Source organism: Cricetulus griseus, chromosome 4 (genome assembly GCF_003668045.3).
Source record: "Cricetulus griseus strain 17A/GY chromosome 4, alternate assembly CriGri-PICRH-1.0, whole genome shotgun sequence".
In the NCBI taxonomy this organism is placed as follows: domain Eukaryota; kingdom Metazoa; phylum Chordata; class Mammalia; order Rodentia; family Cricetidae; genus Cricetulus; species Cricetulus griseus.
The window spans coordinates 156,671,625-156,686,841 of record NC_048597.1 but is presented as its reverse complement, the minus strand read 5'-3'; the positions used below and the strand labels follow the sequence as shown (position 1 = coordinate 156,686,841).

The 15,217-nt window shown below is 43.9% G+C and overlaps 1 protein-coding gene across 2 annotated transcripts; it reads right to left on the bottom strand.

Annotated features, from left to right (window-relative positions):
- Positions 1-9,009: 9,009 nt before the first annotated feature.
- Positions 9,010-14,184, bottom strand: Cd3d (CD3d molecule). 2 transcript variants are annotated; one of them, XM_027412311.2, is made up of 5 exons: positions 14,130-14,184; positions 10,227-10,445; positions 9,694-9,825; positions 9,320-9,363; positions 9,010-9,134 (listed from the first exon to the last, which is right to left on the bottom strand). In XM_027412311.2, exons 1-5 carry the CDS (start codon positions 14,182-14,184, stop codon positions 9,069-9,071), a joined length of 516 nt encoding a protein of 171 aa, XP_027268112.1. In that variant the 3' UTR covers positions 9,010-9,068. The 2 variants fall into 2 exon arrangements, with proteins under 2 accessions (XP_027268112.1, XP_035299652.1); XM_035443761.1 differs by lacking the exon at positions 9,694-9,825.
- Positions 14,185-15,217: the final 1,033 nt, after the last annotated feature.

Here is a 15,217-nt window from a genome sequence, read left to right as displayed (position 1 = left end):
TCTGGAAAGATGGAGGAGATGGAGATGGAGCTGAAATCCAGAGTCCTTCTTCTACCTGGGATGGAGGCAGATTCTGTGTCAAGGAAGAGAGTATGTCATAGCTTTTGCTCTAAATAGAACAACAGTTTATTTTAGAGCTTGTAAGATAGCTCAGCAGGTAAAGGTGCTTGCCACCAAGCCTGAAGACCTGAATTTGATCCCCAGAACATAGGTGGTAAAAGGAGAAACCCAGCTCACATAAATTGTCCACTCACTGTTATTCCTACTGGGTGAGAAAAGATCACTACCATAAAATTGAGACAAATTTGAAGCAAGTTTTACTAAATACTAACCAGGTCCATGGATACTGGCCAGGTCTATACCTGGGATTATACAGCCCCACATTACATTAGTCAAGGGCTTATAAAGGCAAAACCCACAAGGATACAGACTTCCCACCTTCACCTAATCAAGGGCAAGCATACATCCTGACACACTTCCTGCCCGTGTACCTCCCACTTACATGTGATCAAGCTTAGCCTGTGCAGTTGGGCAATCAAGCTTGTTTACAGAAGCAAAAACACAGGGCTAGTTATCTTAGGTGAACAACATCCCCCAGCATTCCAGGAAGTTATCTGAAAATTGGGCAAGTGGGACTTACAGATTAGAGGCGTTTTTTGTTTTATAGATATCTTAAGCATAGCAATTTAAACTTAAAAATATAACGTTAGCTCTCACATTCCCTGCTTGAGCTGTATCCTGAGTCAAATCCTTGACTCTGTGGTAGGTACCTGTTCATATTAGAATTTTTAACCATCAGCTTAATGGCATCCAGATGGGCATTTATGTATCTAGTTGTCTTAGTTAGGGTTTCTTTACTACAAAGAGACACCATGACCATGGTAACTCTTATTAAAGAAGACATTTAATGAGGGCTTGTTTGCAGTTTCAGAAGTTTAGTACATTATCATCATGATGGGAATCATGGTGGCATGCAGGCAGACATGGTGCTGGAGAAGGACCTGAGGGTTCTGCATCTTGACCCACAGGCAACAGGAAGTGAACTGTATTCCACACTGAGCATAGCTTGAGCAAAGGAGACCTCAAAGCCCAGACCCACATTGACACACTTCCTCCAACAAGGTCACACCTCCAAATAGTGCCACTGCCTTTGGGGGCCATTTTCTTTCAAACCACCACACTCGTTAAGGCATTAATGATGCAAGGTTATTAGCAATTAGCAGAACCTCTTCTGCAATGGCTAACATCAGACTTACTATCTAGGAGAAGCCCAAAACTGAGAATGGGAACTAGTCATTTAACTCATCTTGAGTCATTTTTTTCTGCAATTTTCTTTTAATACAGCCAGATTACCTCTAATGATTCCCAAATGGTTTGTGTAGAAACAATTTTTTTCTTTCTTTCTTTTTGGATTTTCGAGACAAGGTTTCTCTTTGTAGCTTTAGAGCCTATCCTGGCACTTGCTCTGAAGCTCAGGCTGGCCTTGAACTCACAGAGATCCACCTGCCTCTGTCTCCCAAGTGCTGGGATTAAAGGCGTGTGCCACCAACACCTGGCAAAAAATTTTTTCTTGAAGACATACAATAACCTTATTTTACATACAGCAGGTCGAGTGCCCTATCATATTGTGGAACTATTTCAGCTAATTAATCTTTCTGTTGATAGATCTGGGTCTATTTGGTTTTATCAGGTACCTTTCCTGGTATGCCATTAGGCACTATAGGTAGTCATTTGTCCCTATGCCAGGGAGTTTTCTTTTGACTCCAGCCCTTTATAGAGGATAAGGGGTGACACTCTTCCTGCTGATTAGGACATCATTGTCAGGGCCCAGGACGTCTGGAATGCTAGTCAAAGGCTGGGTGGGGATTCAGGTAATGGGACATTCACCATCAGAAGCATCTGGTTCACTGACCCAGCTGAAGAGACAGGGAGCAATCACATGGGCTGGACTGGTCTACATCAGCTTTCAGCAAGTCCAGAGTTCACAGCCATTTGGAGTAACTTGTGGTTCACAGCTGATTCTGGATGGTGTCTGTCAGCTCAGCCGAGTGGAAATCTGCTGGGACAGATATAGACTAGGGACAGAAGTTTACCCTGTTTGTAATCTACTAAAATCCACATTGAAGAAAAACAGCTAACAGGTGTCTGTAAAACAGCTGGAGTAGACGAATGCCCTCAAGTCATAGCAAAAGCTATGGATTTTTCTGTGGACAAGGAACTTGGGGAAATTAGCCTACCTTGACTTAGGCAGAGTATGGCAGTCCATCCAACACTATCCACAGAGTCATTGGGGCAGTTTTTTCCAGTGGTTAGCATCACCACAATCCAGGTCTGTGCCCATCTGTCTTCCTTGGAGATCTTAGAGATGCCACTAGGACCTGGCACTTCTGTCTACCACAGGAAGCTCTTCCCATTAAACATTTTAGAAGCCATATTCAACAGATCTCTGAAAAATGTGAGGATCATTAAATATACCTAATTAAAAAAAACTTTATTTGCTTTTAGTTGTTTGCTTTAGGATGCTAATGTAACTAATTACATTAGTACTTAGCATAACTACAAGTATAGTTCTGAACACACTAAGGAATTTGATCATTTTTTTCTCTCTTTTTATTATTATTATTATTATTATTATTATTATTATTATTAATTCAAGTTAGGGAACAGGCTTGTTTCACATGTAATTCCCCTCTCCCTCCCCTCGAATTTGATCATTTTTAACATGACTAAATATTAACTTTCATGCCTTAAACATCTTAAATAGTTTACAATAAGTTAATAACTTTTGTAAGATTAGATTTGCATTTTTACCTCTGTCGGATTTAGCCTTAAAAAATAATTTTTGAATTGAAACTCTTTTAGTATCAAGTAAAACTTTAAATCATAAATATAGTCTATAGGGAGACTGGCAACTTCAGTTTCCTGGTTGTTTCATGGTGCACCATTTCAGAATATCACAGTTTCTTGTATGATTCAGTTTATCAAAGATTCTAAAGCTTAACCAATTAGCAAAGACAAGGAGGCCAGACACACTTTCTTAAGCCAGCATGAAAAGACTTTAGATAAGGAGAGACACTCTGTGGGCTCTTTGCCAGACTTCCTAGGTCTGTCTGGCTGCATCATAAGATGGGAATACCCCAGTTTCTGATGTTTACTGCTGAGTGCCCACAAACTCTTTAGCCCTAACTCTTTAGCCTTTTATTTACTTTTAAGATTACATATTAATAAGTACCTCATAATATAATATTTCACAAACTTAAAATGTCCCATAGTCTGATAAATTTAAATATTTAAAGTAAATATCCAGTTTTTTATTTAAATTTTTTGTAAAACTCTAAAAAATTTTTTGAAGTTCAAAATCTCTCAACTGCAGGCTCCTATAACATAAAAAAAATAATTTAAGTACCTTCTTTACTTCAAGAGGGAAGAAATAGGGCACAACCACAGTCCATACAAAGTAAAACCGAGCTCCAACAGTGCAAACAACTCAATGCTTAACATCTGGGATTCACTCACATGCTCTGGGCTACCCCAAGGGGCTTTCTCTGGTCACCTCTCTGTCTCTGTCCTTGAAAGCACATATAACATGCCTTATAGGTTCAGGCTAGCTCCATTTCATTTTGGCTGTTGCTTCTAGAGGCCATCACATGACACAGGCATCTCCAAAACTGGTGGGTTCCCCATTGCAACTGGGTTGCATTTTCACCGATAGCCTCTCCTGGGCTCTCCTTAGGAATTCCAGCCCTGTCACACAGTGCCAGACCTCAGCTTCTCTCCAACACCCCTTCATGACTTTAAAACCAATACCACCTGGGTGACTCATACATTACAAAGCTTGACTGCCAGCACAAGGTACTGTATGAACACACGGAGATGCAGCTTTAATACCTTATTAAACAAGTCTTGTTTTTTAAATCATATCTTTCATGAATCTTGTTTTTATGACTTTGTTTTCAGGACAAGAATTATCATGCAAAACTCCACCCTAATCCAAAATATTTTGGAGACCTGTTGTTGCCTCCTCAGTTAGTTTATACCATGTGGTCACCTTTAATCAAGATAGTAGTGAAGTCACATGTCAACCACCCTCTCCAATCCTAGCAAAGATGACTGCCAGCAATGTGGCTGCTCTGTCCCAATGGGGGACAGTGGCTAAAATGGCAGCAAGCCACATGTTGCTTATAGCCCAAGATGGCACTGTGCAACATGGTTCCTTTAAGAATACCAGCACTTGAAAGGCAAAGGCCACAGATTTCTGTGAATTCATGGCCAGCCTGGTCTACATAGTGAGTTCCAGGACAGCCAAGGCCACACAGTGCAATCCTGTCTCAAAAAAACAAAACCAACCCCCCCCCCAAAAAAAGATTACCTATGTATAGATTTTTTGAGATTTTATTTATTATGTATACAGGTATCTGCATGCATGCTTGCACACCAGAAGAGGGCACCAGCTCTCATTACAGATGGTTGTGAGCCACCATGTGGTTGCTGAGAATTGAACTCAGGACCTCTGGAAGAGCAGTCAGTGCTCTTAATCTCTGAGCTATCTCTCCAGGCCCCCATGTATAGATTTTTAACTATCAATGCTTTTTATTATGAGGTTTGGGGTTTTTTGTTTGGTTGGTTGGTTGATTGGTTGGTTGGTTGGTTGGTTGGTTGGTTGTTTGTTTTGGTTTGGTTTTTCAACTCAGGGTTTCTCTGTTGTGGTGGTTCGAAGGAAAATGGCCCCCAAAGGGAGTGGCCCTATTTGGAGTTATGACCTTGTTGGAGTAGGTGTGCTGGAGGAAGTATGTCACTGTGGAGGCAGGCTTTGATGTCTCAAATATGCTCAAGCCGTGCCTAGTGTCCTAGACCACTTTCTATTACCTGCAAGAGGTAGGACTCTCAGCTCCTTCTCCAGCACCATGTCTGCCTGCATGCCACCATGTCCCACCATGATGATAATGTACTGAACCTCTGAACTGTAAGCCACCCTAATTAAATGTTTTCCATTATTATAAGTATTGCTGTGGTCATGGTGTCTCTTCACGGCAGTAGAAACTTTAACTAAGGCAGCTGGCTGTCCTGGATCTGGCTTTGTAGGCTGACCTAAAATTCAAATCTGCCTGCCTCTGCTTCCCAGGTGCTGGAATTAAAGGCATGTGCCACCTCTGCCTGGCAATAGTCTTAAAAATCTTAAGATAAGGTTCATATCTTAGAAAAACTTTAAGCAGTTAAATGAAACCAACAGTCTAATTTTTTTTGGCTGATTTGCTTTGCTCTCTTTTCTCTGTCATAGAATGAGGTGTCTTGCCTGACTTAGGACAGAAAGGAAACTTTTAAATAAGCATACTTGAGTCTAGAGACGGGAAAACCATTACCCAATTCCAGATCCAACTTTTCAATATAGTAGAACAACATAAAAACAACTTTAATATTATCCATATCACATCAAAAGACTTTTTAATCCCTGATAAACTGAATCCAGTGACCAGAAGGCTCAGAGATAAGGAATTCTGAGCCCTGGTCATCGAAGCAGCCATGGCAAGCAGCAGCAGTGGAGGCCAGTGGCTGGTGATGTTAGGAACACTAAAAACAAAACCAATAAACACAGAAGACAGAAAGCTCACACACTCAAAGGAGACAAGTCAGAAACAAAACATGCAGTGGCCACCATCATTCACACACTCAATTGAGCCTGACCCATTTCCGTCTCAACTCCCATGTATGCAACAAAACTTCCGCAAAGACCAGACAGACAAGACATTCTTAGCATTGAGGTTGGAGGAAGCTACTGGGATGTTGATGGCCGCGATAACGGGATTCCAGTTCCGCAGCATTCCAACCCTCCACAATCACAGAGCGAGAATCAGTCTGTACAATCTTCAGCGTAGATAACACCTTCTTCAGGGAAGGTCAGGTCAGGTCACAGGGATATCAGGCTGTAAGTGGGACTTGCCGGACAGGAAGAAAGCACCTTACCTTACAGGAGGACCAGAGAATTACTGTAGGTGCCTCGTGCAGGGACACAGTGGGAAGGAGGAATGTGGACCAAAGGAAAGACAAGAAGAGAGTGAGTAACAAGAATTGAATTTGCCCTCCTGTCTGGGGCATGAAAACATGAGGCAGACGGCTTAAGACTGTCATGTGTACGAAGTTAGACAATAGGCAACAACAACAGACAGTGTCCCCTGAGATAGGAAACAAAGTGAACCCTGAGAAAGAGCTTCGGTGCCTTGGCACAGGGAGGGAGAATCAAGGCAGAGTCCAGAGAGCTCTGCGAAGCAAGCAGGCAGAGACAGAGGGCAAGGCTTGTAGTGTTTTAGGAGAGCATCGGGGTCTAGAGATGTGAAGAGGAGCCCCTCCCATCTTCAGCTGAAGACTGAGTAACACACACAGAGCACGGGAGTTACTTGGAAGGATATGGAGGAAGCTTTGTGGCTCCCAGAGCTGGAAATAGTTACTGCCTTCGTAGTACAAGGCACTCGGAAGAGCTGGGGCTGCATGGCAGAAGAGGCAAGACCTCACTCAGAAGCCTCTTGCCAAAGCCATTTTGGAGGGTTCTGTCCCCAGCAGCTGACCCCCGTTCAAAGGCTCCATCTGCTAATACCATCAACACCTGAATTGGGGGAGGCAATGCTGGGAGTGGCAGTGCACTCCAGTAATCTCAGTACTTGAGAGGGAGAGGCAGGAGGATTGTTGCAAGTTTAAGGCCAGCCTAGGCCATGGGCAAGTTCCAAACCAGCCATGGATATATAAAGAGTGCTTGTCTCAAAAAAAAAAAAAAAAAAAAAAAAAAAAACTGATGGGGGGCACAAATATTCATGTCCATAACAGTATGGCAACTTTAAGGTCAACAAATTTCACAGCCTAAATTAAACAGATGCATTCCTTGAGTAATATAATAAAGAATATTTCAGGGCTTCTTACATTTTTTTCTATTCAAGGCCCCTTTTTGCTTAAGAATTTTTTTTTACAAGACCCTGGGTAAATAGGTATATAAAATAGGTATACAGATTAAATATTTACCAACAATAAATCATAAGCATTTTCATTTTAAAACAAGTTTTAGGAACCAGCAGGATGGCTCAGCTTATAAAGTAGCATACTGCCAAGTCTAAAGATAGATTCCCTGAGAAACCACATGGTGGAAGGAAAGAACCAACTCCCGAGAGTTGTTCCCTGACCTCTACATGTGTGCACGGCATGTGCAAATATAGTTTTAATCACAAAAATTAAAACAATTCTTTGGCATACATGTGTGTTACCATTTATTAGAGGTGAAAGATGGGGTCTGGAGAAATGGGTTAATGATTAAGAACACTTATTGTTCTTATAGAGGAACTGAGTGTGTCTTCCAGCACCCTTTTCAAGCAGTACACAAATACCCAAAACTCCAGTCTGGGAGATCAGATGCCCTCTTCTGGCCCCTACTGGTACTGCATTCACATGCACAAACCGACACACAGGCACACTTAGTTAAAAATAAAGATGTCTTTATTTCAAGATGAAAATAAATATGCTTTTTTATTTATGAATAAATGATTAAATCTTGCCTGCATATAGCATCTTCAATGTTTTTAGGGTTGATCAGTATTTTTATTTTTTAGGGCTAGGAATGTAGTTCAGTTGGTAGAGTATTCATTGTGTCCCGTGTTTGATCCACACCATTGCAAAAACCAGGTGTGATATATGCCTATCATCCCAACACTCTAAAAGTAAAAACTGCAGGTCACTCTTAGTGACCTAATATGTTTGAGGCTACCCTGGGCTACATGAAACTCAATCTCCAATTTTTAGAAAGTTTATTATTGTCAATGCTGAGAACACCACTTTACATAAATATGTACTATAAAATAGCAAAGAATACTTAGGGTCACTTAAAACATTTGTTGAAAATTCTGTCCTGATCTCAAGCCAAAATTCATTTAGCTTCTCTTTTTGCAACTCAACTAGCAGCTCAAACACAGTATTGATATGTACTCATTTGAAACTTACATGGTGAGGGAGGTATGATGGTGGGAAAATATTAGAAGTCTTTGTTTCCCTCTGAAACCACTGTGTTTCTACAATAACAGGAAACTGAATGCCCAATAAGAATAGTGCAATTCGTAACATTTGGGAGTCTCAAACCTGAGCCAAGGCATTCCAGGAAATGTTTATTGGGGCCGAGTAGCCTGACAGTGGACCAATACCTAGTGTAAATGCTGTGTGTTCAGGACCAAAACTGAATGCATTTGCACAGTGCAAGACAGGCAAACACCACCAGAAATAACTTGGATTCATTATGTTCTTTATTTTTTAGTTAATCTGGGGTTGCAGGTCTGGCAAGATGGCTCAGCAGTTAAAGGTGCTTGTTCTATAAGCCTGACAGCTCTTCTCTGTCTCTGTCTCTGTCTCTCTGTCTCTCTGTCTCTCTCTCTCCTCTCTCTGTCTGTCTGTCTCTCTCTGTCTCTGACTCTCTCTCTGTCTCTCTCTGTCTCTGACTCTCTCCTCTCTGTCTGCTCTCTGTCTCTCTCTGTCTCTGTCTCTGTCTGTCTCTCTCCTCTGTCTCTCTCTGTCTCTCTCTGTCTCTCTCTGTCTCTCTCTCTCTCTCTCTCTCTCTCTGTCTCTCTCTCGCCTCCCACCACCACCACCTTCTGAGTCCCAAAACTCTTTGGTGCTCTGCCATACCCATTCACGATGTCATGGAAACTTTTGTGGCTCAGCTTCTAAACACAGCAACCTGCCCTCAGCTGCGGTAAGGCAGCAAAACCCCAAAGAGTTGTTATGATAGGGACTGGAACCAACATGCAGCTGAAGGAGAGTGGCTAGGCTGACCCTCCCCACAGGAAACCCACAGGGTTAGAAACACCAGTGGGACAGGATAGACCGGAAGCTGTCCATTGTACTGCCTGTATGGGACTGAGGAAAGGAAGTGTTGAAGGGAGACCACAGGTGGGCAAGATCCCAGCCAAGCTAGGACAAACTCCCAACCCATGGCTTGTAAAACACTGGTGCTTGCTGACTGAAAAAACACACCTTTATTGGTTGAGCACAGAGGGAAGGCACACTTGATAATGATGTTCTGAGAGGCCCTGGTCTCGGGATCATTTGCTCCGGGGCCAGTTCCCTCCAAGACGGCTGTATTGGGTATCATCACGATCTCGGAGAGGCTGAGATGAGAAGCACGACACCGAGTCAGCATTTGAGCTCTTCTCAGCACCCACGCCTGACTTCTCCAGACATCCAAGGATGAACCACTGGCCTCCCAGGACTCTCCACACATCTCACACCCTTCCTTCAGGTCTCTTAGTCCTCACTCCCTTCTCCCATTCTTGACTCCTCCCTCAAGGCTTACCTGATACAGCTGCTCATTCTTCAACAGAGCTTGAATGTCAGAAGCTAGAAGAAAGGGAAGAGAGTCATTGGGATCTGGGAAAGAGGAGACAATGGGACCTGTGAACCCTGCAGGGGGGACTCTGAAGTCAGTCACACCTCACCCTCAGAAGTCTGCATGAGCATCATGGGCATACATGTTCTTTCAGCACCCTGTGGTATGAGTCCTAGGGACTAGATAAAGCCCTACCTCCAGCCCTTCTTTCAGCCAGTTCATAAGCTCACACACATGGGTGAACACACACACACACACACACACACACACACACACACACACACAGAGAGAGAGAGAGAGAGAGAGAGAGAGAGAGAGAGAGAGAGAGCCCTTTCACTAACCCCCAGAGAGCCTTCCAGTCTCATGTCCTGCAAAGCAGTAGACTCCTAAAGCCAGGAGCAGAGTGGCAATGAGGTCAGTGATGATGACGCCAGCCACGGTGGCTGAGTCCAGCTCCACACAGTTCTGGCACACTGTTGGGGAGAAGAGGAAGAAAGTTCTCAAGGTCAGGGAACCATCTCTGCTCCTGGAAAGACCCTAGGTTCCCCATTCCAAGACCCACATTCAGTGAGATGGTGATGACCTTGCTACTTCCATCTCCACCCTCATCCCAAGGAATTGCTGAAGAGAAACATGACATAACTTCAACTTCATGGGACTTGAACTGAGGAGTTGACTAAGCCCCTCTCCAAGGCAGCCCCTGACTCCTGCCTGTCTTAGTCAAATTCTCCCTGACAAATCTGGTTCAGGCCACCATGAGTGCCTTTGGTTTGTTTAGAGAATAAATAAGTTCACCACAGTCTACTTTTAGCCAGAATGCTCTCACATCTAGCGGACCTATGATTTCATCCCACTGGGTCCAGGAAGCACATACTTCGGTAATATACTTGTACAGTAGACACTTCCTTTGCCAGATTTTCTGTCCCAGTGCACTCATACAAGCCTCGTGGGTCCAGGATGCCTTTTCCCAGTTTCAGTATTTTATTTTCAGCAAACCATTCTTCCGCCGTTCCCTCTAGATGCACAATGCTGGTATTGCAACTCACAAACACTTGGTCCTCATATTCAGTCACTGTTATCTTGAAGAAGCTCCCTAAGAGGGAAAACACCACAGTCAGAGCAGCTCTCTGGTGTGCAGCTGACCATCATTCTGTTGTAGTGCATACTTATGGACCACTTGGGTAGTAAGGTATATGATTCCTAGAGAAAGGGGCAGAAGTGACCAGAGGAAGACTTCAGGAAGTTCTCCAGGAACTGTAGGGCTATGAAAGACATGAGGCCATAGTCCAAGCAGAAGAGGGATTGTCTAAATTATCTTTAACTGTCAGCTTACCTCAGCCTAAAGTCACCTGAAAAGAGACTCTAATTGAGGGATCGCCTACATGAGATTGGCCCTGTGGACATGTCTAATATAAGGGATTGTCTTGATACCCTTACTGATGCAGGGGAGTCAAGACCACTGTAAGTGGCACCATTCCTTGGGCAGGTGGGTCTGGGCTATATAAGAAAGCTAGCTAGCTGGGCAGTGGTGGAGCACGCTTTTAATCCCAGCACTCTGGAGACAGAGGCAAGTGGATCTCTGTGAGTTAGAAGCCAGCCTGGTCTACAGATCGAGTTCCAGGACAGGCTCTAAAACGAGGGAGAGAGGGAAAAAGGGAGGGAGGGAGGGAGGAAGGAAGGAAGGAAGGAAGGAAGGAAGGAAGGAAGGAAGGAAGGAAGGAAGGAAAGCTAGCTGTACAAGCAAGCCAGCAAAGGAGCCAGAAAGAGCATTCTTCCATGGCTTCCACTTTGAGCTCCTGCTTGAGTTTCTGCCCTGACTCCCCTTAAAGATAGACTGACCTGTACTTTTAAGACAAATAAATCCTTTCCTCCCTTAAGTTGTTTTTGGTCAAAGTATTTCTATTTTTTTTTTCTTTTTTTGGTTTTTCGAGACAGGGTTTCTCTGTGTAGCTTTGGAGCCTACCCTGGCACTCGCTCTGGAGACCAGGCTGGCCTCGAACTCACAGAGATCCCCCTGCCTCTGCCTCCCAAGTGCTGGGATTAAAGGCGTGCGCCACCAACGCCTTTCACTACAACAGAATTCAAACTAGGACACAGACCCTATGTGACTTGGGGACAAAAGAGAAAACCCCGAAGCTGGGTTGATCCAAGAACCCTTCTGAAAATAAGTTCAGACCACCAATTAGACTGCTGGGGTTCCCCAAGAGACCTGGGAAGACAAAAGGATGTTCTTAGCCTGGAGACTGTGCCTTTTATACTAAAGACTTCTAATTCCTCTTCCTAGCCAATAACTATCTCACTTCAACTTCTCATCCTCTTCTTTCTGTTGTCTCCACTCCGGGATCTGCCAGGGTAATGAGATTTTCACTATGAAAGCCTTTTCCAGGGCCATTGACCTCTGGGACAGAGAGGACCTGTAGGAACTACCAGCCCAGTGATCCAGATTTCCCAGGGCAAAGCCCATATAAGAAGATTCGCTGAGAGGCTGGAGAGCTGGCTCAGAGATTAAGAGCACTGGCTGTTATTCCAGTGGTCCTGAGTTCAATTCCCAGCAACCACATGGTGTCTCACAACCATCTATAATGAAATCTGGTGCCCTCTTCTGGTGTGCAGGCAGAATACTGTATACTAAATAAATAAATAGAAGATTCACTGGGAACATAGCTCAATGTAGAGGCATTCGCAATGCCCTAGATTCAATCTCCAGTACAGCCAATATATGTATTGACATGGCAACTTGCATCTGTAACTTCAGCACTTGGAAAACTGAGCAGGAGGAGGCCTGAGACAGTAAGGGCCAGCCTGGGCTACACAGTAAGTGAGATCCCATAATAAATAAATAAATAAATAAATAAATAAATAGTAGCTCTGACCGGGCATTGGTGGCGCACACCTTTAATCCCAGCACTCGGAAGGCAGAGGCAAGCAGATCTCTCTGAGTTCGAGACCAGCCTGGTCTACAAGAGCTAGTTCTAGAACAGCCTCCAAAGCAACAGAGAAACCCTGTCTTGAAAAACAAAAACAAACAAAAAAAAGTAGCTCTGTCAGTGGCAACTGGGTCAGAGAGACAGGCACTGTCACCAGCAGCAATCTGAGGAGTTCCCTTAATCTTTGAGGAAATTTAACACAAGTAAAACCCAGATCTTCTCCTACAACAGAAAATTTTAGGATGAACCATTAATGAAGCAAATTGGGGTTTATCTTGATGTAATTTACGAACGTTATGTTAGTATAAGAATATTTCAATATAGACTTTAAGCATTGTGTAAAGAGAAAGAGGCACTCCAGAAGCGAGACGCACCATTGTCTGTACAACAGCTGTGCACACTGTTCTGGTGGATTTTGAAGTTCTTATCCACAGAGTTGCTAAGAAACCTAAATGAATTCACAGGGTGGTTGGTATGGGCATCTGACAGGATTACAATTGATTGAATAAAAGTCTAGAATTGGGGATGCCAGAAGGCAAGAGATATTCACTGTAAACAAAGTAAGTAGTCTTATTTGTGAGGCCCTACCCCAAGGTCGCACACACTCAGGCACTAAGACACTCTTGTTGCTATTTTAACACCAAATACCTATATAGGAAAAGAATAGCACATGGGCAACTTTCACAGCAAGTGTTTATTGTGCTGAAATTCTCAAGCCTCAGACAGTGAGAGGCTTCAGCTTGTTTCTACGGAGAAAGGCTCCTTTCCCTTCTGTGTCCCTATAATTTTTCCTGTCTTTCTAGCCTACCTCAGTGCCAAACTTGCTTAAGGAGAAAGGGCCACAAAAAAAGCATATCAAATCAGTTTCTGAGGCTCCTATAGATCATGTCTTTGGGGGGGGGGGCGTGTAGGAGCCAGAGATGAGCACAGTGACCCTTCCCACACAGCCAAGAACATCTCACAGCCACAGGGCACTGCCGTGTCTGCTGCCAGCGGCAGCAAAGATGGAGTTTTTATGTCTTTGAGCTTCATGCTTAGCCACCAATATGAATGCAAGGGCGTCCTCCAGAGCTCCAAAATGGCTGCCTCTCCAGCCTCTGAAGCAGGAGTGGGTATGAGCGTGCCAGAGAAGACATAAGTGCACACAGCCCTTCTCCTCTTATAGTCCTGTCTTCTTTAGAGTTATTTCTAGAGAAATCTCTGGTGGCCAGGACAGCTTTTAGATTGACCATTTGACCCTGTTTCCTGGGGACTGCTGAGTGCTTGAGATGTGAGCTTTCTGGGGTTATTTTGAGGGTGGTTTGGCTAGTATTCTTGCGCTCTTAGAGATCTACCCCTGAGCTATCTACCCAGCCCAACTTTCTGTTTTAAAAGTGAACAAACTGAGAAGAGCTGACTTTAATACAATATATGTGCTGTCTGTCCTTCCCACTCAGATAAAGCTAACTTTTCTCTAAGATTGCTTCTCAATTCTGAGCTGTGGCTCCGAGTGGCCACATAACGATGGCCAATGACCAAGAATCCTACTCCAGGAGGCCATTTGCCTTAGAAGATGCAATGGGTGTAACTTCTTCCATTACCGGCCTTTGGCCCAGGCATATGCAATGTGAAACTGTTTCCTACAGATGTTTCCTCCCAGGCCTTTGGAGATACCATTAAGACCAATGTGAGCCTTGCCTGGAGTATGTCAAGTTAACTGCTTGTCTCCTATAGTCCAACTCTGCTCTTCTGACCTTCCCCTGCCTGGTAAACTAAAGCCAGCACTGAGATGCACTTTCCAGTGAACTTCTTCCAGTGATAATAATCCTCTCAGGTCCTTTCCTCCACACAGCTGAAGATGCCTCACTTACCTCGGGGAAGAAAAGCAGCCAGTATCAGACCAGCCAGAATCCCGCTATGTTCCATCTTCCAGAGGAATTCATCCAACAAATAGAGGCAAGCTACAGAACGATCACCCAGGGTGAGAACTACCCTCCACCAATGGACTCATGGGTATTAAGAAAAAGGAAGAGTGGGGGAGGGACTAGAAGAAATCTGCCTCTTTGCCTTTGATGATCGGAGGCTGTCAAGGCAAGAGTAGGCTGGGGGATGGTAAGAAGAAAACAGGTGCAAATTGCTCTTTCTGGAGCAGAGTTTGGGAGTAAAGGAAGAAAACTTAAGGCTTCCTATTGACAACACCACTACATTTACATTTATAACAAGAAAGTGCTACCTCTTCAAATCCATTGAGAGATCCTATGACCCCCCCATTACACATAAGCCACATTAGCAGTTCTTCCCACTCATTTCTGGCCAGTCTCAGGACCCATCACAGGGCAGTCTGGGGTAACACATCAAGCTGCTTCTAGCCAGAAGGACTTCAGAATCCCTCAGCCAGACATCTGAATCCTAGATCCAGTATGTAGTACCCACGGCACCAAGCATGGAGTATTGGTATCACTATAAGGATTTGAGGAGGGTTGTTTCCATGGTTCCTGGCACACCAAGCTTTCTCAGTATGAGATTCTTCTTAACAATAAACCCACTCACTTGCAGAATTGAGCCTCCCCAGCAAACAATAGACTTTTTCTACTACAGGCTGTGGGGATCTGAGACTTTCCATACTGCCACAGTCAGAAGGGCATCTTCCTAGGTTCAGAACTATGTTTCATGCCTGGTGTCATACAGAAGTTCTGTGTATTTCTATTACCCATTGACTGGATGAAATGAGACAATGGCCTGAAATTCTGGAAATAGCCCAGTGTTGTACACCAAGAAATATGCTAGCTGTCCTGTTGGGATGGACCTACCTCTTTTCAGGTAGGTACCACTTTGATGCTCTCAAATTGCCCATGAAGGTCTACAGTCAGATGCTTTTCCATTCCAAACTCTAGCCCTACACACCCAAAAGTCCTACCTAAATCCATTCTTGGATCAAGTGACAAACAAATCTAGTCCT